We start from the raw sequence: 23,099 nt of genomic DNA, 5'->3' as shown, positions 1-23,099 counted from the left end.
TGACCTACTTTAGGGATAAATTTTACAAAATCTGTATGACCTCCATGCTGAAAGCTATAATACTGCTGACAGAAATTAAGAGACCTGAATAAAGAGAGATATACACCATGTTTGTGGAGCATAAAACTCAATAATGTTACAATGTCAATTCTCCTCAAATTGAGCTTTAGATTCAATGCAATCCCCATCAAAGTTTCAGGAAGCTTTTTAAAATAGAAATGAACTAGCTGATTCTAAAGTTCATGTGGAAATGCAAAGAACCTAGAAGAGCCAAAACAATTTTGAAAATAAAATAAAATAAAATAACTAAAGTTCATGTGGAAATGCAAAGAACCTAGAAGAGCCAAAACAATTTTGAAAATAAAATAAAATGAAATGAAATAAAATAAAATAAAATGAAATAAAATAGGAAAACTATTAAACATTTTCCAACTTAAAACTACTGTAAAGCTACAGTAATCAGGATGGTGTGGTACTGGAAGAAGAGTAGACATACAGGTCAATGAAATAAAAAAGAATGTTCTAATGTGTCAATGTAACTCAAATGTCATTATTTCTTCCTCTTCCCCTCTTCCTTCCATATCAATATGCAATTATTCCACTGCAGGGAAGAAGAGAAAGAAAATGAAAAGCAATCCAACCCTTACTTTGTGTATATGATAATACACAAAAGTTAATTCAAATGGATCACAAAGTAACTGTAAGACATAAAAACTACAAAATGCCTAGAAAAAAAGTGTAAAAAATCTTTGAGACCTTGAGTTCGGTAAAAATTTCTATGATACTCATTAAATGCACAATCCACAACAGAATAAAAATGATAAACTGGACTTCGTCAAAATTAAAAACGTCTGCTCTTTGAAAGACTGAAGAAATGGACAAACAAGCCACAGGCTAAGAGAAAACATTTGAGAAACATATATCTGATAAAGGACATGTATCCAGAATACATAAAGACATCTCAAAACTCAATAAGAAAATATACGACGAAATTATTTAAAATGGGTAAAAGATATAAACAGATCCTTCACCATGGAGATATATGAAGGCAAATAAAGCACATAAAAAGATGATTGAGGTCATTAGTCACTAGGAAAATGCAACTTAAAATGACAAAGAGATACTGCTACATACCTATCAGAATGGCTGAAATTAAAAACAAACAAAAAAAAGAGACAATGCTGGAGTGCTGGCCAGAATGCAGAGCAACCAGAACTTTCATACAGTGATGGTGGGAATGGCAGTCACTTTGGAAAATGCACTGGCAGTTTCCTACAGTTAAACATACACACACACCTATCATCTGACCCAGCAAGCCCACTCCTAGGTATTCACCCAAGAGAAATAAAAACTTATGTTCAAAAACTTGTACATGAATGTTTACAGCATAACCACAAAAACAAATCGAATATCCTTCAACCAGTAAACAGAGAAACTGAGGTGTATCCATACGACGAAATATTGCAATGAATAAAAAGGAGTAAACTACTAATACAAACAATAACGTGGACAAGTCTCATATGCATTATGCCAAGTGATGGAAAAGAAGGCTCAAAAGGCTCCATATAGGATGATATCATCCTTATGACTTCTTGGAAAGATAAAGACTATAAAGAAAGAAAAGAGATTAGTGGTTGCCTGGGGCCAAGGATGTGAGGGAGAGATCAGACAAAAAGGCAGGAGAGAACTTTTTGGAATGATGGAAATGTTCTAAATCTTGACTGCAGTGGTGACAACGGTGCATTTGTCAAAACTCATAAAACTATCTCCTAAAAAGGGTGAATTTAATATATGTAAGTTATATGTTAAAAAAGAAAAAGAAGACAACAGTGGTAAGTGTATGAAAAGGTAAGCCACAGACTGGGAGGAAATATTTACACACCTATCTAATAAAGGTCTGCTATCCAGAAAATATAACGAACCATACAACCCAGAAGATAAACAATCTGATTTTTTTCTAAAGTATAAAACATGTGAACAGACACTTCACCAAAGACGATATACAGATGGCAAAAAGCATATGTTTGCTTACTACATGCTTAATATGTTCATCATTAAGGAAATACGAACTCAACAATGCCACTTCTAGATAGTAACCAAAAAAAATGAAAACATAGGTCCATCCACACGAAGACTTAAACTTGAATATTTTCAGCAGCTTTGCTCATAATATCCACAAACTGAAAACAACCCAAATATCCATTAACTTGTGAATGGATAAATAAGTTAGAGTACTACTTAGCAATAAAAATGAACAAACTACTGATACACACAAAAACTTGAATCATCTCAGCAGCCATAAGCTAAGCCATAAAAGTCATCAAAGACTATATACTATATGATTAAATTTAAACAAAATTCTAGGAAATGCAAAACTATATTATCAGAAAGATCAATGACTGCCAGGTGCTAGGGGCTGAGGGAGGAGACAGACAACTAAGAGACAGAGCAATAAGGGACCGAGAACTAAGGGAGAAGGGAGAACTTTCCAGGGTGGTGAAAGTTTCTCTATCAGGACTGTGGTGATGGCTCCATGACTCTATACGTTGGTCAAAACTCGCTGAACTGTACACTTAAAATTAGTAATTTTATTGTATACGTCGTCAATGAAGCTGATTTTTTTAAGGCTTAAATGAAAAAATTAAACTTATAAATCAGTAGAAAGAATATAAATTAGCACAAAATAGGAACAATTCACAGAGGAGGAAACTAAAATGACCACTGAACATATGAAAAGAGTTTCAATTTCAGCAGTGATCATGAAAATGCAAATTAAACCACATAGAAATGCCGTTCACATTCTTCTAAATGGCAAATAGTTAGGTCTGATAATAAAAGTTGCTACCAGGAGCAGGTAAAGGTTTGAAGCAATGTCTGTGTAAATTAGTTCAATCCTTTAAAGATCAATTTGACAAGATCAAATAAGTAGCATTATCTAGAAATTCCACTTGTAGGTAAGCTACCCCAGAAAAATTCTCACTATTTGCACAGGAAGACATGTACATAAACATTATGTGTAATATCATTTGTAATAGCAAAAAGTAGAAGCAACTCATATATCTACCAACAGGAGATGAGTAAATAAATAGGATTACTGTATGTTTACACATTGGGATTCCACTCAGCAGTGACACTGACTAAAGTAAAGCAAAAGTACATGTGACAAGTGGATAGATCTCAAAAATATATTAATTTTTAATTTGTACAATAATATGAAGGTGACAGAATTTGTATGCTATTTTAAAACACAATCATACTAAGTATAAATTATGGATACAAACCTATGTAATACATAGGTAAGTAAGTATGGGCAGGAGGCTACCAATCTCAAGGTAGTAACAACCCTCTGGTTAGGAAGGAGCTCCACGTGCTGCTGGCAAAATCCCCACCTTTCCTTCCCCCCAGTATATCACACCCTCGATTCCATATTCTGTCTAAGGGACCATTAAAATGAATCACATTACGCTGTACATGGGTATTTATTTCATGTACTACAAAAAACCTAACATGTCCTGACCATTACTCAGCGCCTGGACACTTATCACCATGCAGCCGGGTAAAGCACCCAATCTCACTCCATCTTCCATCCTTCCACAAACCCCAAACCCGCCATCACGCTCTCTGTCCCTTTCATCAACCAAATCCCTTTTATCCCAAACTCTTCTCTGGACGATCCCATCCTTTCTCTAACTGAAACCTGGCTCTCCCCTAAGAAGTCCCCTGCAGGCTTCTCAAAGTGTGGCTGTTCTCTCTCCCATCCTACGGGTGGGGAAGCTGTCCACGCAGATCCTCACTGCCTATTCGAAATCACTGCACTGCCTTCTTTCCTTCACTGAGCCTCATCCTTCCCTAAAAAACTCTGGCTTTAAAGCTTACGCCGTTAGACTGTATCACCTGCCACCATTCCTGGCTGCGTACACGGATACAGGTTACTTTTCTTATTTTTAAAAAATGTTCACTATCACTATCTCCAATATCACCCACTAATAATTATTGGTGACCTTAATATACATACAGATAGTTATTAAAACTCTGACCACTGTGTGGAACTGACCACCTCTTCTCCAATGGTCCTGTCCTCCTTCCTATTACAATCACCCACTCTCACTGTCACAGCCTTTACCAATAACAGCATCCCTTTCATAATTTCATTTCCAAGCATTTCTCTCTCCAAGCACCGCTCCTAACTCCAACAATTCTTTCACTCCGCCATGACCTACAATCTATTGATCCTATCAACTATTTTACTGTCCCAATCAGCTCCTGCTTTTATTGCCTCCTAATCAAACATGGATTCCATGGTCAATATTTCAATTACTCGACTTCCTTGCTCCTCCCTGTTTATTAACCTGGCAAAATCCCAACTCTGATTAAATCCAGTCTCTTCCATGCCTTAACCTGAAGCCTGTAGCTGGAAGAAAAACATTTGCCATGCTATCTGGTAATACTTTACATTTATGACCACTAACTTCAAGGGACCATCTGTCCTATCGAGCAGTTCTACATTCCCCAGAAAACTCTTTCCCGCTTTCTTTTTTTTAATCTCTGTACTCGAGGCTTCGAGTTCATCCTCACTGTTTCTTCCCTGCTCTGCATCCTCTTCCTTGCTCCGTGTACAGCTTTTCATCCCAACTGCCAGCCCTCTAAGCAACACCAATGCCAGGCCCACCACTAGACACTGGGGCTACAAATTCATGGAGCGACAAGAGGCAACAGCCTTCCATAACTTTTATAACAGTCCTTCTCTATGGCCCCACTTGAAAGAATGCCTAGTTTTCTAATCTAATTTCTCTAATAAGTAATTCTATTATAATCATAGTGGTTCTGGTTCCCTGATTGAATCCCAAATTTTTAGTGCAGAAAGTGATTAAAGGGAAACAGGACCTTAAGGATAAGAATCTGAAATTGCTTCTCTGATTTGATAAAAGGCATTAATGACCCTGTTTCCAGTGCTAAAAGGGACACTAGTAGTCCGAGACATACTGGCAAAATACTTAAATTACTATCTGCAGACAAGTATAATCAAGAACATACAGAAGGCAAAGCTTTGGGTGAGCCAGCAGTTGCTGCCACAGAACATTTTTGTGAAAGGAGCTGTACAGTGGGTTAGTTGCTTCTAAGTACACTGGAGAACCTGGTAAAAGAAAATGATGAGCTCAGAGTTTTAAATTCACAGCTCAAGGTCTGGATAAGGGCTGGAGATCTTCTTTAATGCCTCACGTCATGTTGACACTGGGCTGAGATTTCTGAAAAGCACATCCTACCGGTGGCTGAGTTCCAAAGCAAACGCAATTCACGCCCTTGTGGGGCAGCTTATGTTCAAGTTGGGGCCTTGATTGGGAAGGGGCAGGGCCCTGAAAACCGGCTTGGGGACATATGGCCAGATTCTGATAAAGCGAAGTACTTTGTTTTGAACCCTCAAATGCCACCAACCCTCCTTTGCAAGTAGAAGCAGTTCTTCCCCCGCCTGAGGAAATTTGGGGTTGGGGTCAGGGTTGGGGTTAGGGCTTAGGCTTTAGGGTTTCAGGTTTCTCCCTTTGCCTGAAGAGTGTGCAATGGCCTCCCCTGAGATAGCTGCCTTCGAGGGACTGCAGATGTTCCCGAGGACCCACTCCTGAAACTTCTCATTGTCTAGCTATATAACCAGACTCCAAAACCTGGGGGTCAGGCCGATAATGCGGCCTATGATATGTAAAAGTACTGCAAAGTCTGGACAATTTATGTCAACTGAAAGCCGGAAAATATATATCCCAGAATTCCTTCCCCGTACAGCTCTGAACTAGAGCTGGGCAGAGAGAAAAACGTGCCACATTAGAAAACAGGAGCAAAGCGGCAGCCATTATGCTCTGAGAGTCAGGGTGGTCTAAGGTAATGAAAGACAGATGCAGAGGTTCTGGCAGCTGTACTTTGTCCTCATTCTTCGTTTTCCCTACTCCATGTCCTCTTTCCCACTCTGCATCCAGCTCTTCTTCTCAGCTGCCAGCCCTGGCTGACCAACAGCAACTCCAGGCCCACCAGAAACTTGACTAAGAACTTAGAGATGTGGTAGCCTCGTCCGCTGAGTTCTACACCAGCTCCCTTCCGCAGTGTCATGCCAGAAGCTGGAGATGAACAGTTTTTATGACTGCATGGTAGATCTGTGGTTGAACAGCTTTATACTATATACTTTCATTCTTTTTTTTGCACATGTCCTTTAGTGAACATTTATACATTTCATGAAGATAAACAATTTTTAAGTAATCTTAAACATTTCAAGTAACCTTCCCAAATTTGGAACACTCTAAGTCCCCCAAGGAAAACAAATCAAAGGAGTTTTTTCAGCCTAAAAGAATTTTTTTAAAAAAGACTTACATCATTAGATTGAAACAATCGAGTCATTGCAAAGAAGGCTTCTGTGGCTTCCATAGTTCCAAAGTGTTCACCCTAAGTGAAAATTTAAAACAATTTCTTAAACTTAAAAAAAAACAAACCAAAAACAGTTAAGGTTTTCTCTTTATTTCTGCAAAAGTCTTTTAGAATACAGGAAAAAATCTCTTTGTAAACATTCTGCCTCTTTGCTATTTTGCTGGCTTTCACTTTATAAACCTGCAGAGCCACTTATCTATTTAAAATAATATTTAAAATAATATCACATACCATGCTACAAAGGTTCCAGAATAGTGGTCTCTAACCTTTTAGCAGGAACTATTTTAATTTCACCGAAGAACTGTGATTTACGAGGAGGTAGAAAATGATAGCAAATTGAGTTTCTAATCAGATTCAGAGGTTATTGCTACACTGCCCACAAGGAGAGATCACACCTTGTACGTTTCTATAATCGAATGGCCAACACAAAGCCTGACGTTCTCATAGGCACATAATAAATAATAAACTGTAAAGAACTATTGTTAGAAATCCCAGAAAACATGACATGAAGGGACCCACCGAAAGGGCAGGAACCAGATTAGATACATACCAGTAAGGTTTAAGGGGCTACAAACAGATCTCGAGATACTGGTTCAAGCCTCTAAAAACATGCTATGGATTGGAACTTTAATGTGCTCAATAAATCAGCTGAAAATCGGGCCAAAATGCAGAGTCTGACTCAGTGGCTCTAGGCTGAAGTCTGAAATTTTGCATTTCTAACTAGCTCCCAGTGATGTGAAGGCTGCAGATCTGGGAATTACATTTTTTGAGTAACAGGGTGTTAAATAACTTATTTCACTTATAGTCAAAACATGGCAGATTTCAGACCTGAAACATTACCATTTCAATATTTAAGTTCTTTGTTAAAGCAATCCTATATAATATGTTAGGCTCAATCACTTTTCGGAACTTCAGATTTCACAGACTATAAGTAGTCTTCACTCTATTTGTCATGAGTCTAAGAAGAAGCAAATTTTGAGGACAAACTTGGAAAGTTTAGGATGAGAGACAAAAAGTATAATAGTTTACCATGATTTCAATCCAATTTGCTCACCAGCCAAGAGATTTCTCTCTTTCTTTCACAACTATTTCCTGCCTACCTAGAAGTACAGGTACTTTTCAGTCACACTGGTAAAACTTTAGTCCCTCCTTGACTAGAAATTCAGAAAAAATATGGGTATATATGTCAACTCTGATAGAATTTAAAAGTATTTTTTCTATAAAGCTCTCCCAAGGACTAGAAAATACTCAGGTTCCCAAACCTGTTTATCTGTCAGCCTGTGCTTGGAAATTTCCTTACCAAGGTAATTAAATGTTTCAACATGAGTTGCCCATCAAAGAGCTATTGGCCAATAGAAAAGTATATGGTACCGTGAACCACTGTCAACTACTCAAAACTGTTTATACAATGGACTGATGCAACTTGGACACCAGGTGTACTATGAAAAGTGAAATCAAAATAACTGTGCCTAAAATGTTTCTAATATGTTACCACAGAGGGATGTGATGTTTGCAACGAGATATGTTTTATTTAAAAGTATGTCGTTTTTGTTCGGTCTCTATTTGCAAACTACAAAACTAAATTATGTCTCTGGATGAGGTCTTCGGTCATGAAACCCAGTAAAGGTAAAATATTCTCAAGGAATTCAAACAGGAAACCATAGTCTTCTTAGCACCATATGTAAACCGCCTGAGGGGGTGTGTGTGCATGTGTGTGCCACATTTTCTAAGGCCCTAGATATTTCATGAGATTTTTTAGTCTGAACAAAATAAATAAAATTTAAAAACAAAATTAATAACGACAATGGCAAATAGAATCTATGTTTCGTTACGGCAAATATTCTTGGTTTTGTCTGTTATATATATCCCCAGTATCTAAAACGGCACATAGGACACAGCAGGTATGCAATAAACATCTGCTGAATGATGGAATGAAAACTATTCCTGAATACTTACTATGTGTTCAGGACTATTCTCAATGCTTTACATTTATTATCTCATTTAATCATTACAACTTTATAAAACAGGTATTGTCATAATTTCCATTTATAGAAAAGGAAATTAAGGCACAAAATGGTTAAGCCCAGAATCATATTGTTAGTAATGGTGGAGTAGGGATAATAAATATAAAATGTGACTATTAAAAGCAAAGCTTTAAAACATATACCCACCCATCTCACACTCCAAAAAAGGGTAAAATATCTTTCTGGAATTTGTCTAAAGTTTTGCACTATAATTTTGGAGGGACAAAAAGACCTCTGAACAAATCTAAACAACATGTTTTAACATCAACTAATACTTGTTAAATTCAAATCAATGTTGAGAGTCTATTAAGTACTTAGCTGGTTTAGTACTTCATACATAAAAAAGAAGCATATGTCACTGTCATCCTCAATAAGTTTTACATATTATTGTGTAAATCGAACACTGTAGATTTTTTAAATAAGTGAATTTTAAAAAAATAAATAATTATTCTTTCCAGAAAGTACTTTATTGCATATTATGTATTTTTATTCCAGGACACAAATCTGAAGAAAATCAAAATAATTTACCTGGTTCAGTAAGTAAAGAATCTTTGTAAGAATATGCAAACATCTTCTTGGATTGATGGGTGTTTCATTGAACAGACGAGCCTATGGAAACAAAAAACATTGTTATACATAATATATTTTCTACTTTTTCTATCACAGATTACAGAAAATCAGCTTTAATAAAATAAAGACTATTACGTATTTTAATCACAAAATCCAAATAATGTTAGCTGCCTACAGTTTTCCATTTATTATGGATATGGCCTTGGTTTTCCATTCTGTACTCTCTAATTCATTCTCCTAGGCCTACTACTTCAACTTTGAAGGCTTGAGCCGTTAAGAATCAATATTTATCTACATCATTCGAATACAATGAGTTTAATACCTATACTTCCTTCACTAAACACCTCTTCTGGAATTTTATTTAGTTCTCAGCACGCGGCTGAGTCTGCATGTTTTTGCATTTCTATAAGCTCTAGACTCTTCTGTCTGACAAGCAATCCCTCTTCCTTTTCCTTCAAGTGTATATTCTCTGAACTCAGTTACACTTTTTAATTCTCATTCTGGCTCTCAGCATTCCAGGGGCTCTGTGCCCACCATTCTAAAGTGGAACAGAAAGGAAGGAACACAGTATACTTGGGCCATACCTCCTGTAAAACAGCGCTCTTCTCCAGATGCCGAAAAGGATTGGAGCCACTACCTATAAAACGAAAAAAACATCTTTAATAGCTGTCCTACCCCAACTTATATTGTTCAGAAGGCTATGAAATGCTTGGGCTATCTCATCTATGTGAACGCTTGGATATTACAGTGATAATCATTACTAATATGCATGTTAAGTTGAATATCATTTTGATTATGGTACCAGTTCTGTCATTGCTTTCCAGTAAGATCTTGTACTTTTGTAGGAACTCCGCCCGAAAAGAGTGTCTCCTTTCCCTTCTCTTCTTTTGTTAACAAAAATCTGTCCTGTCCACACAATTAAGATTAATGAGATTGTGACTGGGCGCCTTTGGACTTCCCTAAAGGCGAGCATGATTTTATGTGTTTCTAACATTTACTGCGAGGCAGAAGAGCTTAGCAGAGAATCATGTAAACTTCAAGCTGGAAGGGGCCATGGAGGTTTTACTAACCTAAACCTCTACAACACTTTGTGAGAGCAGCTATCAAACGCTGAGTTTTGTTTTGTTTGTTTTTGGAGGTGGTTTGGCATCTTCTGCGTTTGCTCTGGACCAAAGCACCAAGACGCAATTCACTTTTGGATGGCTGAGCATTAAATGATCTAGGTATCATGGGACAATGCCTCCCCCTGGGAAGCGGACAGAGTAAAAGGTCCAGGAAGACTGTAAGGTACAAGGAAGGCACCTCAAAGTTCATATACACACACGATGTCCCGTGGATCTCAGACCCACTCTGGGCCTAACTCTATCGGCACCCCTCGCCTCTTTCACGCCGACACCCACCCCCGCCGCCACCTTCGAAGGGCGAGCCGCCTCTGCGAGCAGCCCACCCCTGGCGAGAGGGGCGGGGGCGACTTGGAGGGGCTGCGCCGACGGAGGCGGAGGGGCGGAAGGGGCCGCCGAGCGGCCCGAGAATGCGCGCGGGCTCCGGGACGGGAGCGCGCGACCCGAGGGGAGGCTCTGGCGCCGGGGGAGGGGCTAGGGGCAGGCCCCCGACTGGAACCGGCCCCCTGGCACACCGGCGCCCACGCCCCTCGGTCCGCAGTCCCCGAGAGCAGGTGGCGGCGGGCGGGGGAAGGGACCCCCGTGGCGGAGGGTGGGCGTCAGAATCCCAGCGCGTACCAGACTCCTCGTCCTTCTTGTCGAATTTTTTAATCATCTTGGCGACTTCCCAGCGCCCAGACCCACCGCAACCGTCCCAGGCGCCGCAGCCGGCGAGCGGAAGAGGCTGCAGGAAGGCCGGCCCCGTGCCCTGGCGCGGGTTGGGCCTCCGTCCCGTCACTCGGGGAGAGGGCCCGCCCTCCCCGGCTGTCGCGGCCGCTCGCGTCCCCACGGGACGTGGCCACGCCCTCTCGTCCTGCCCCAGCCGGCGGAGGCGGAGCCAGGCGCCGGGTCCCGGGGCTCGCGTCACGGCCCCTGCGGCGGCAGGTCGGAAACCGGGGTTCGCCCCGACCCACCCTGCCAGCGACCCGGCAGCCCATGCCCGGAGCGGGCTGAATGCGATTTTATTTGGTTGACACTCCTCGGATGGCGACTTCTGCAAGCCCCTCAGTCTCTGGAGACCGAGGCGAGAGGCCCGAAGGGTTTGTTTTTACTTTAACGACAGTGGCATTTTTCATAATCCACTGCTGGGCCCTTCCATTGCGGAAGGCGCTCTCCCCTGGCGCGGTTCTGGTGGGCTTCTCTTTCATGAGCGATGAAAGGGTTAGTGGTTCCCAGTTCATCTTGCAAGTCGGCGTGCCCCTTTCCGACTTCTTAGAGACTGCAACAAAGCACAGGGCACCTTGGTGAATGTGGATTTCCAGAGGGTCTAGAAGGACACCTAATCTGAGGCGTGAAATTGACCCACTCGGAAGGACGGAAAAGCTGGCCTGTATTCTTAACGAGGGGATAGATTTTGGACCACGGACTACCGTACCCAACTTTCTTTCTAGTTCTGGATTCCTTCCCTTCATTAAAGCCCAGTGTAAAACACTGCCAGTTTAGAGTCTTCCCTTTAAATGATTCCATCGGCATCCACATTGATAACTTACCTCTTACTAAGTTAATTTGCATTCACCGGTATATTTATTCCCCTCTTAGACTTTAAAGTGCATGTTGGTTTTCCATCTCCCGTCTGAGGGTGTAACTAAGAAACTCTTTCTGCCTTTGGCTTCAGTGTCATCACTTTGTTCAGATTCTCTTTCAACCAGTGTTCTTGGATGCTTTCCATTGTGGGCTCTTCTTGCTCCCATCCCTCCCACTTTTTTGACGCCTTATGCCTTGTAAATGTCCCTTGAATCCATTGCCTTATTCCTGCTGCTAACATCTTAATTCATGTCCTATCATGTGCCTCTTGGACAGCTTCCTAACCAGCTTTCAGGATCCCCATTAATAGAGATTCTCTATGTAATCTTTATTTAGATGCCTGGTAAACTTGAAACTTTACTGGTGGAAGGAGGGGTTGCTAGCAATAGAACTTTTGCTTGAAGCTTTTCTCTTTTGCTTGAAGTGGAGGCATTGTTTCAACTTCACAGTAAATTGTCTTTGTTTAGGAAAAGCACCATAATGGGCCCCTTAGATTTATCAGTAAAGTCAATATTCACTCATTTTTTTTGAGGGAAACTGTAAAGCTGTAGACTGAGATATTAAGTATTCTGTTTAGAAATGTAAATTGGGTGTATCGTTAATAGGGTCAGGCCCTTAAAAAATTACAGAAATCCTAATCTAGATTAGAGTCTAGAGAAATTCTTTCCCCCAATATGGATTTAAACTGAGCTATTAATATCCTACATATGGGATCATTTAAGATTTAACTCCAACTTTACTAAATGTACTGTTAACTATTATGCTTGACTTACCTGGCTTACAAAGCTCAAACCTTACTATCCAGATGGAATTTTCCCTAAAGGAAATACAAAGGCTCTTCAATTTACAATGGGGTTACATCCCAATAAACTCATCGTAAATTGAAAATATCATAAATTGAAACTGCACTTAATAGCCTACCAATCATCACAGCTTAGCTTAGCCATTTTCTATTGAATATGTTTCGCTTTCACACAATCGTAAAGTCAAAAAAACTAAGTTAAACCAAAATAAGTTGAGAACTGTCTGTAGATGTTCCTACTTATTTATTCTGGGGCTGAAAATAAACAGATTGCGGGGAAAGGGCGACCCTCTTCCCTTCCTTGGGCCAAGGATATTGCGAGCCTAGGCTGAGACAGTGTAGATAAGCCAAGAGACTCACAAGAATGATTAACGTGCTGGGAAGTATAAAGGAACTGAGCCGGGTTTGAGGCTGAGCCTAAGAATAATGTAAATTTTAAAGCAAGATAAATCACTCTCTGCCATTATCTAACTTCTCTCCACATCTATGAAGTGTTGTTTGACAGCACAGCTTGGTTTTAGCTGTTTGTGGGGACTTGAGAGAGGTAACAGGTGGGCGTGGAGTGGGGTGGCAAATGGGTAAGGGGGAGCAGAGAAGCCTGAAGAAGCCAGTCAAAGGGTGATACAATATGACCGCACACTCTGGAACCATGACAGTTTGGACTGAGGATGGCAGGAAAGGTATTAGGCAATTACTGGGATGTGGAACAGGTAAGCATTCTTCGGGGAGATTTGGAAGTTGCTTGAGCTGAGAATCCCCATAGGAAAAATAGACCTTGTCTTGAAGCTATAAGCTGGTGAAGTCTGGGAACTCATCAATTATACTTCGAAGACACAAATGTCTAGTGAGTGTTCTGAAATCCTTCACTGGGTCTCATCTACCTAGTGGAGAAAAACCAAGCCCTTATTCACATAATACACAAGGACCTTCACGGTCTGGTCCATCTATCTATCTCACCCAGTGAATGTGCTCTTATTGGTACTAGGTAAGTGTCCAATACTTAGTAGGTGCCCCATAAATGTTAAAAGAATAATTTGTAAGGAGCTTTCTTGTCACACACTCTTCCATACAACCTTATCCCCAACCTCTTCCACCCCAGAGAGTGCGTGGAGTCCTGCCTCCACCCCAAAGAGACTCATGGACCTCTCTGAGACTCCTTAGGCCTTTCTGCATACCACTGGGTAGTTTTAGGTGATACATAGATAAACATTTTAAATTTTAATTATTATGAATTTGATTAAATGTATGTCAGAAAAAAAGAATATGTAATTAGTATATCAAACCCACGATGGCAATGATACAGTACTAATTAGGACAAGAACAAAAACTATCCTTTTAAAGGAAAACATTAAGTAAATAATAGAGCAAATAACATCAATATGGCCAAAATGATTAAAATGGGTAGGTGATATAGTTTGGGAAATACTATGCTACGACTTTCTTGAAATTTGAGATTTAAACAGGGTCCAAAGTCTAGCACTACTCGAGCCTCTATCAGTTCTTGCCTTTCATGCTACAAGGAAAAATGGTCTTCAGGACCTCCATGAGAGATGTTGATTTGCCCTCATCTCTTGTCCCCATAGATTGTCCCTCCTGCTCACATCTCAGTCCCATAAGCCATTGCTTTGAAAAAGAAGAGCTTACCATCTATCTTCAAATCTCTTTTAAAGACCGGTGCAAAGGTGAGCAGAGGATACATATTTTTCTGTTTCCTCAAAATGTAGTCTGTTGAATATTTCCCTTCACTCTTGAAATCATTATTGGTGGAAAACCTTAACAAGGAAAGCTCATTTAGTAGATCCCAGGGCAAGGGGTTAATAAAACCAGTCACTGCGTGTCAGATTCCAGGGGAAAAGAAAGGACAATGATGGCAGGTGTTCTTTAGTACAGGGTAGAGTACTGTTCAGTGGAATGGATGCTTCTAGAACCTAGCCTTGTAAACCTGCGAAAGAAGTTCAGAATCTCCTCTCTCTCCAAACTGGATACAGGCTGTTTCTAGAACTAGCTTCAAATAAGATCTCATAACACATTGTTCCTGTGCAATAGCCCTTACCATGTACTAAGGTAAATTTTTTTTTGTTTCCTCGAAGCATTGATCTTCACTCTTGAAAAATCATTCTCAGTGAAAAACTTTAGCTTTGCATTACTCTTTCTCTTTCATTAGGGTATAAATGAGGTTGGCAGGTCGGTCATACAAGGAATGACAGGAAATGATAGGAAAGAGAATGAGAACAAGAACAGCCAGGACGTTACCTAAACCACTGTTCTCGCTTGGATGTGCTGCCCTCCAACACTGTCACAGGGAACACTGATTTCAGCTCACATCTTAACTGTTTTTTCTGAGGCTTCAGGGGTAGGCGGGATTTCTTAGTGGGTTTATGCTGATAACTTTCCTGCAGCAGAGGGAAGAAGAATAAGTGAGGGAGGGAGCCGAGTCCCTTGGGACTTAAAGGCTGAATTAAGTTCCTGGACTAAGCTCCAGTTCCCCAAAATGATACAGCAAAACCTGTCAGAGAGGGATGTGGGGACTCCGAAACCAAAGGGAAAGGAAGCAGTTCCCTGAGTGGGCTAATGCATATTTGATTCATTGCCATATGACTTGTCCAAAACTTGGTCAGTTTCTGAAGTAATTGATTGAACTTGCCCACTGGCCCTTTGAAGTGAATGGCAGAGGAGTTTACCCAGTTTTGAGAAGGATTCAATTAGTGAATTGTTTAGAAAACCAAACATTGGGTAATAAATTGGGAAATAGTTCTCTGGGACTCTACTTCCCTTTCTCATTCACATTCTAGTCCCTGTCTACCATGAAAAGGCCGTGGAATGAGATGTTTTATGAGGTCACAATGCCATCATTACTAAAGGTCATAGACTCAAAGACTTTCCGAGAGGATTTTAAAGGTCATCCAGCCTAACCATTCATCTGACACTCATATATCACTATCAAGTAATCAATCTACCTGTACCTAAAAACTCAAACTATTTCATCTTTGATCAGCTGATAGCTATCTCCCTGTAACTTCTACCCTGTAGTGCAAACAGAAAACAGTGGAGAGTTTCCTCCACAGAATCCTTAAAGAATTTGGAGAAATCCAACACGTTCCTAAGTTCGATCTCTCTTCCAAGCTCAACATTGCCAGTATTTTGAACTTTTATTCATATGACACAGCTTTCGTTTCCCTATTCCCCTGATTTATTTCATTGTAACTCATTTGAAAAAGTTTCAGCTTATATTCTTCCTAATGTGTGATGATCTTAAATGAAAACAATATGCTAGGTGTAGCAACAGCAGGACACATCCCGTCACTCCATTAGTCTCTATTCAAATGTCATCACCTCTTCTGAGAGCCTACTATCTAAACTACACTATCTAAAATCACCACTCACACCCTTCAGGCTCCATTAGTTTATCCTGCCTTGTCCTGGCACTTAACACATTTTATATTATCTGTGCAATTGTTTGCTTGCTCATGGTCTGTCTACCTCGATAGACTTAAACTTCATTCGGGCAGACTTTGATTTAGTCACTGACATTAGATCCCTACCACTCATGACAGTGCCCTGGCACATAGTAGGTGCTCAATAAATATTTGTTGACTAAATGACCAAATTAATTAATTAACAAATATTGAGCTTTTTCTTTAAAAATATTAAAACTTCTTTTAAAAAAAAAGTACTTGCTGCCGAATGTGCCTTTTTAGTTCTGTATTCATTCTCTTCACGCACTTCCAGTTTTGAGGAACGGGAATCCATTCAAATTACCTCAACAAATAGAGGTTTTACTGTAAGTACTGTAGACCAAAACAAAAAAACAAAAACAAAAACGGGGTTCTCTAAAAAGTAACCTCACAGGGTGATTTAATTGTAAATTCGTAACTGGGCAGGTCATGGTGGGTAGTCATGTCCCAGGCCTGTGACTTCTTTAGTGAAAGGATTTAAGCCAGACCTATCCATTATCTTTGTGCATCTAGGCTAACTCACTTTTCAAATACCAGAAGTAATTCTCCTTGAAGAGAGCACATAATCTTGTTAACTATCCTGTAACCCAATCCCCACCTTGCTTTCTCCAACCTTCCTACCTGCCCTCCTTAATTTCAAATGCATAAAAGAAGCTGCAAAACTGTCATTCTCTGGAGCATTTGAGACCTTGCTCCCCAACATATGTCTTCAGTTAGCTCAAATAAACTCTTCCAATGACTACGTGTAGGTTTGGAGATTTCTTAAACTGACAGAGCACATGTGCCTAGGAAGTAAGACATAGCTATCAATCTGGCCACAAAAAAGAGCAGAAACGTTAGGGAGCTAGACCTCATAGTGGAAAAACAGCAATGGAAAAGTCATTAGGATTCCAGGACAGCGCTAGCTAAGGTCCACCACTGCATGGGTTTGTGTATCTTGCCTCTAGCATCAGATCAGTAACGTCTCTCTCCTACTCTCTTCCTACCTGCTTCCTTATCTCTCTACCGTTTTCACTCCTAACCTTTTCTATCTATAGCTTCTGCTTGTTCCTTCCTACTTCCCTTTAACGTCAACCTAGCCCTACTTTCATGGTCTCTCCATTACCTTCTTCTTCATGGTTTGATTCTTTTATGACCTCTCTCTATGTGTCCTTTTAGCTTTCGTTCCTACTGCCCCAATCTCTTCCTTTCCAAATTCAGATGCCTGGAGGTAAGAATCTGATTAGAGCTCATGGTTTGGTTGTTGGTAAGTTGGTTGGTTTGGGTTTGGGGTGACCATGACAGGTCTCTAACTAACCTGTGAATATTTTTTTTCTGGTGTGCTCCTCTGGTCCCAGCTGGGGGTAGAGGACAAAATCTAGTTATACAAAATAGCACCTCTTAGGGCATCCTTTTCTTCATGAACTGTGGTAGGGTCTGTTTGATTTAGAAGGAGCTGTGAGTCTAACAGTTATGGTACTAGACATGTCTGGTCCATTCTACAAGTTGCCTGCTGGAACCCACACTCTTCTATTCATGCCTGAGCAAAAGAATGCTTCTTTTGTATATGATCTTAGGCTCACAAAAGATTGTCGCATTGTCAAGAGAAGGGTGGGATACAGCATGAATAATTAAAGAGGCATTCTAGATACTGGATGTTTCCATCTTCTCGGACTTGTTGGTAGCCCCAGAAAGTTACCATGTGCCAGTCTTTGACCATCAGAGCCTTAACTCTATTAATACAATCTGGCTGGTAACACAATTTGCACATTAATATGATTGGGTCCTGCATGTAATCTGGAAGGCTCACAAGTGCCAGCTGTTGGAAGAAAGCTCTTTTTGAACGAAGGTTTCGTGATAGTCTTGTATTTCCTTCTCTACTTTGAGCGAGGCAATCCTGGCTCAAAATTTGTCTCTCTCTCTCAGTGAATCTTACCCACTGTCATGAGGAACAACCACTAAATTTACATTCAAAGGGTATAAATTCTGAGACCCAAGAGACTGTAGGGAAGAAATCAATTAACTCCTTTGTCAGCATGGACCTTTGGATATTAGCATTTTATCTTCCATTTGGAGAGGAATCTCTCACTACCATCCATGTAGCAACTAACAAAATACTAATTCCACATTCACCACATTTTATTATAAAGGTCTGTCTTGGGTAATTTCACTCCCAGCTTCAAATTTCTGCTATAATTAGATTCTTTTGTTTGTACTTTCACTCATCTCATCTAATTTCTTATTATATTTTGGCCTTCTCTCAAGGTTATCAAGATCTTTTTTAGGTCCTGACTCCCAAATATCTCTTAAATTGATTTTCTTCACTTTCTCTGCTATCAGTTTAGTTCCGTTCTTCAGCATGTCTTCCCTTAATTATCATAGTAACAAATCTTTCTGATTTTTATCTATTTCACAAATAATGTACCTTTCTCCCAATCTCCAAAAAAGGTGTTTCTAAATTAATGCAAATTTCATTATATCCTTTCATATCCTGCCATTTACTCTCTTACATCTCTCTAAAATGCACCTCACTTTCTCATGACCCCATGGCTTTGCCCTTTCTTCTGACTGGAATATTCTTTTTCCTTTGCCAGGAGTCGCCTCTTTTGTAAAGCCCCCCCCCTTTTTTTTTATTTTAACTTTTTAAAAATTAAGTTTGTTGGGGGTAACATTGTTAATACAATTATATAATTTTCACGTATACATTATAATTTGACATCTGTATCTTCTATTGTGTTTACCACCCAAAGTCCAGTTTCCTTCAGCTACCATATATTTGATTCCCTACCCACTTCTACCCTCCCCTAACCCCCCCTATATTGGACCCCCTTTTACCCCATCATTCTCCCCCTTCTCCCCACCCCCACCCTAAAATTCACTAGTCTATAGTCCATGTCCATGAGTCTTTGTTTGTCCTGTCCATTTTTGTTGCTTTTAGGTTTATATCCCACATATGAGTGATATCATGTGATTTTCAACTTTTTCTGTCTGGCTTATTTCGCTTAGCATGATTATCTTGACATCCACTCATGTAAAGCCTTCTTGATCACTCCCTTTCTCTCAAACAGAGGTACTGTTCTTTGTTGTGTATTACTTCTTATCATATATCCTTTTATATTCTTTTATATTTCATATATCCTCATATAATTACTTTTATACATCTCATTGATTGATTTGTTTCTCCTATTACACTCCAAGTTCCTTCAAGATAGAAACTGTCCTGTAATCATCTATATATTTCAGTTCTAACTTAGTATATATTCAGTGATTGTTTATCGAATAGAATTTGAACTACTTTAGTGCCTAACGGAGTCCCAAATGTCCGGCTACTGTAATAGTAAATTCTCTGCCTTGTTCCTCTTCCTTTCTCCTGACAGCCGAAAGCAATGTGTACAAAGCAAAACCCTTTACTCCTTTCCCATTTAGATACTTATTTCTGTTCCTTATCCCTCATTTCTCGATTTATCCTTTACAACATTATACTCAACTAGAAAGCCAGTTTACCCTTTGTTAATTACAAACTAAATATCTTTGGCCAAGGGAGAATAATTTCAAATTAAAACTCTCTTTTCTCTGTTTCATGATGTTTCATGACCTAAGCTTTTCCCACTCTGAAGCATATGGCAAAGAATTAGAAGGAAGAGGTTGGCTCCCGAATACTACGTTAAGTTAGCTCCCTTCTTGAAGCTAACTGCTAATTGGTCAGGGTCCTTATTTAGGGTACCAGGAGACTTCCCCAGGTGCCATTACCTTGAGAAGTAACTCCTTGGAAAAGTATTTTGGTGTGATGTCCTTTCCTTCCTGGGCCATTGGGCAGGGAAGTGGGTTGTTGGTCATTATCAGTAAGGTCTTATCCCGATCATACTCTGTGACTTTAAACATGAAGCTTAAGATTTTCCTGTTGCGAGCCATGAACTTCTGCAGCTTGGTGGGCTTCAAAGGTTCATAGTACTGGGCCTAAGCAGAGTAAGGTTTCCAGACAGACAAAGGGATTAGATCAAGAGATTAACTAATCAGTTGGCTAATCTTTTGCCCCTCTGGGGTAGGAACAGAGGCTGGACAGGGGCTGGATGAATCTGCTCTGAAATGTGTTTATCAGAAAAAGTCTGAAGCTCTTTGGCCCTTTGTTCCCTGAGAGGGCTCCCCACAAATAAATTAAGGAGCTAGGGAAACGAGACAGAAAAATTTTCACAATAAAAGGGGCAAGACGACTTAATTCTTATAAAAGAGCGTAACAGAGTGTCCAACATAGTGAAGTGAACAGAGAGGTTTCTGAGTTACACCTCCATGGCCCGCTCCATGGCTCTCTCAGAGACAGGACAGAGAGCCAGCCAGGGACCAAACGCCTCTGCCAGGGAGTTCTGAAGGTGGGAAGGATGGCCCAGTCTACAGCTTCCCACCCTCCAACTTTTCTCCACAGGCACAACCACATAATAAGCACAACCCTAAAAAGCAAAAGGAGTCACAAAAGACAGCAGGTCACTTAAGACGTTGGATGGGTGAAGGGGCAGTCCCACTAAATTTGCTTTTCTGTTAATAGGAGGAAGGCAGAGGATTCCAGAGAGGGAGGGAGAGGGAGAGAATGGAATACTTCCTAACTAGTAATATGTTTTCTCAACTAAAAAAAAAAGAAAAAAAAATCAGCTGTGGGGACTACCTTCTTCCCAGTTCCTCCCTCTTCCTTCGCCACCACCATTCCCAGCATTGCCTGTGTCACAGTGTCTTAGGGAAGCTCTGCCTCCCATTCCCAGGAGCATGCGCAGTCATAGAAGTGGCAGCTTTCGGAGGCGGTGGGGATACTCCGCAGGGGGCCTCTGCACCATTGCTGCAACTTGCTCTTAGGGATCTAGGGGCAATGCTTTTTCCACCTACCAGATTTGGATGGACTGTGTAATGCTGAAGGTTCTTGAGAACAAACTTTGATTGCCCGCCTGTATCAAAAATCTAGAGACAATAATCAAAATTAGTGGTTTAGTACCTCACCCTACTAAAAACTGTTCTCTAATATAAATCAAGTGAGGTGAACACTGGGCCTTGTGTTTTGCACCCTGGGTTTCTGGAATGAGAGCCACAGCAAGGAGAGCTAGGTTCTGAGATATCCCGACAGGGAAGCTTGCTCACGGAAATCTGGACCAGCTTTATGAAATGTCATGTAAAACTGTTAGGAGGCAAAGCAGACAAGGGCAGCAGCAAAGTTCAGAGGGGGACAGATCACTCCAAGGGATCACACCTCCTCCTCCTGCCTTTTCCATTTCGATAGCAGTGAAATCAGGTGAAAATCACCATGGAAGACAACCTTTAAGGAGAAAAGTTACAAAAGGGTGATAACTTAAGGGCTGGAGTGGAAGGGAGGCCTTCTGGCTTGGCATAACTGCCCAGTGAGCTGGGAGGGGACACGCTCCCAGAGGAAGGGAGAAACAACATTTTGCATTTTTACATTTTTGTGCAATATATGATTCTTCCCACAATGTTGCAAAAAAGTAACTGAATTTTGGTAACACTTCTGTCTACCGCTTTGCATCTTTCTACTGGTGGTAGTGCTGGTGACTGGCAGACTGATTTGAGTGCCGTGTCTAGTGCTGGAGGATCTGGGCCACCTCCATCTCCATCTGCTGACCCCAGCTTGTGGCCCAGCCTCTAGCTTAGCCCTAGGTTATCTAAGGGTGAATCAGTCAAAGGGATGAAAACTTGAGGAGGTAAAAGCTCTAAGTTGTCTCCTTCTGTCCTGGCATAACCAGAAATCAGAACGAGAGGAGGGAAGCACAATCCTGTACTTGGATCAGCATTTTTACAGATTGCCATGTCCCCCAGGAAGTGATATGGTAAGCTGGGGTACAGAGGGAAGAAAACATGCACTGAACGAGTAAATAAAGCAAGCGGGTGAGTGGCGAAGAGGGAAGTGGTTAGAAGGGGGCAGAACTGTGTGCCGAGGGCAGGCGTCATTACGCTCCTGGAGGAAAATGCCAAGATTTGGTAATTCCTGGGGCTGAGGGAGGACTAGAGGGAGGACTAGGAGAAGGACTAGCAGAGCCACGCCGTGCATTCCTTTGGGAGGGTGGAAGGAAATGTGGGACAGATCCAAAGATGTGATAATTTAATCTGTATTATCTTTTGGAAAACCGAAGTCCCATTGCTCAAAACAAAAAACATATCGTAAAAAAATCTGCTTCACAGATATGACATATATAATACACATATTTAGAACCATAGAAGTCTAGGAAAATTTATTTGGGAGAAAGATGTGAAGACTTTTATAGGTAAAAAAAAAAAAATTAATTGTGGGGGGAAGGTCTCTGTGGAAACTGTTTTTACTCCCAAAGTTTTCTGAGGTATTACATCTCTGCTCCAAATCAGTGTCCAGGAGTTGACTAAACCCACAAGATTGTCCAAATTGGAATATATTTTCAGTTTTGTTATGTTGAATAGGCTAAGTATCCTTGGCTGATAAAATAAAAGTTGGCTTGGAAAATTTACTTGAATACGATAAACCTGGGGATGCAACCAAGCTTTTGCTGCAAGAGGTAGCCACGATTTCTAAGTCAGTCAGGATTTACCACTCACTCATTTATTGCTGGCGTGTCCCCATCTCTTCTCTTTTCCACGTCCCTGTTTCTCTTTCATAAAGTTAGGTCAGCTAAACTTTCTCTCTGTATGAATACTGACCCTTTTCTGTTTTTCAATAGGAAGTTTATAAGACATAGCTTATAAAGTACCCTAAGCAACTCTAAAGAAAGATCACAAATAAACATTTGCTAATTCTCTTCCTTACCTCATCATCATCCACAAAGATGCCTTTCTCAAGTGTAACTGGCTGAGTTCCTGCAGTCTTTGATTTGCCACGTGGAGACCTGAAAAAGAGGCAGAACATCCAGTTGCTCAGAGGCCTGACCTTCTGCATGTTCTCGATCTCCTTCAACAAAGTTTGGGAGCCTTAGAAGAGTCCAGTTTAGGTGGTCACTAATTGGAAAACATATGGGCAGTAAAGAATAGGCTTCCTTATTCAGTCTGCATATTGGGGGAAAACAAAACCTCAGTTTCAAGTTAGGCAAGTGGGACCTCTTGCAGACATGATGACATCTGATGAGTTGATTTCTTCTAATACAGGGGTTTTAGACAACTCGAGGAAGTGCTCTAGTAGGCTACTTAAGGAAATTCTTTTGGGCAGCTGGACCCTCACAAT

General features: G+C 40.6%; 2 protein-coding genes across 3 annotated transcripts in view; both read right to left on the bottom strand.

The window, feature by feature from the left end:
- The window catches only part of COPG2 (coat protein complex I subunit gamma 2), a 110,596-nt gene extending 99,713 nt beyond the window's left edge, over positions 1-10,883 (bottom strand). The window contains exons 1-4 of one of the 2 annotated variants that reach the window (XM_039861069.1): positions 10,739-10,883; positions 9,584-9,636; positions 8,958-9,038; positions 6,352-6,423 (exon numbers count right to left, since the gene is read on the bottom strand). In XM_039861069.1, the coding sequence (XP_039717003.1) occupies positions 6,352-6,423; positions 8,958-9,038; positions 9,584-9,636; positions 10,739-10,775 (243 nt within the window). In that variant the 5' untranslated portion in view covers positions 10,776-10,883. The remainder of the gene's footprint in view (positions 1-6,351; positions 6,424-8,957; positions 9,039-9,583; positions 9,637-10,738) is intronic. The other variant, XM_039861070.1, reaches the window with a different exon arrangement.
- Positions 10,884-11,121: 238 nt separating this feature from the next.
- On the bottom strand, positions 11,122-22,817 carry TSGA13 (testis specific 13). The gene is made up of 6 exons (XM_039860667.1): positions 22,689-22,817; positions 20,792-20,863; positions 19,670-19,876; positions 14,739-14,878; positions 14,130-14,257; positions 11,122-11,378 (listed from the first exon to the last, which is right to left on the bottom strand). Exons 1-6 carry the CDS (start codon positions 22,815-22,817, stop codon positions 11,122-11,124), a joined length of 933 nt encoding a protein of 310 aa, XP_039716601.1.
- Positions 22,818-23,099: the final 282 nt, after the last annotated feature.

This window comes from Pteropus medius, unplaced genomic scaffold (assembly GCF_902729225.1).
Source record: "Pteropus medius unplaced genomic scaffold, Ma_sr-lr_union100, whole genome shotgun sequence".
In the NCBI taxonomy this organism is placed as follows: domain Eukaryota; kingdom Metazoa; phylum Chordata; class Mammalia; order Chiroptera; family Pteropodidae; genus Pteropus; species Pteropus medius.
The sequence above is the reverse complement of the archived record's forward strand: the minus strand, read 5'-3'. Positions and strand labels throughout refer to the sequence as shown.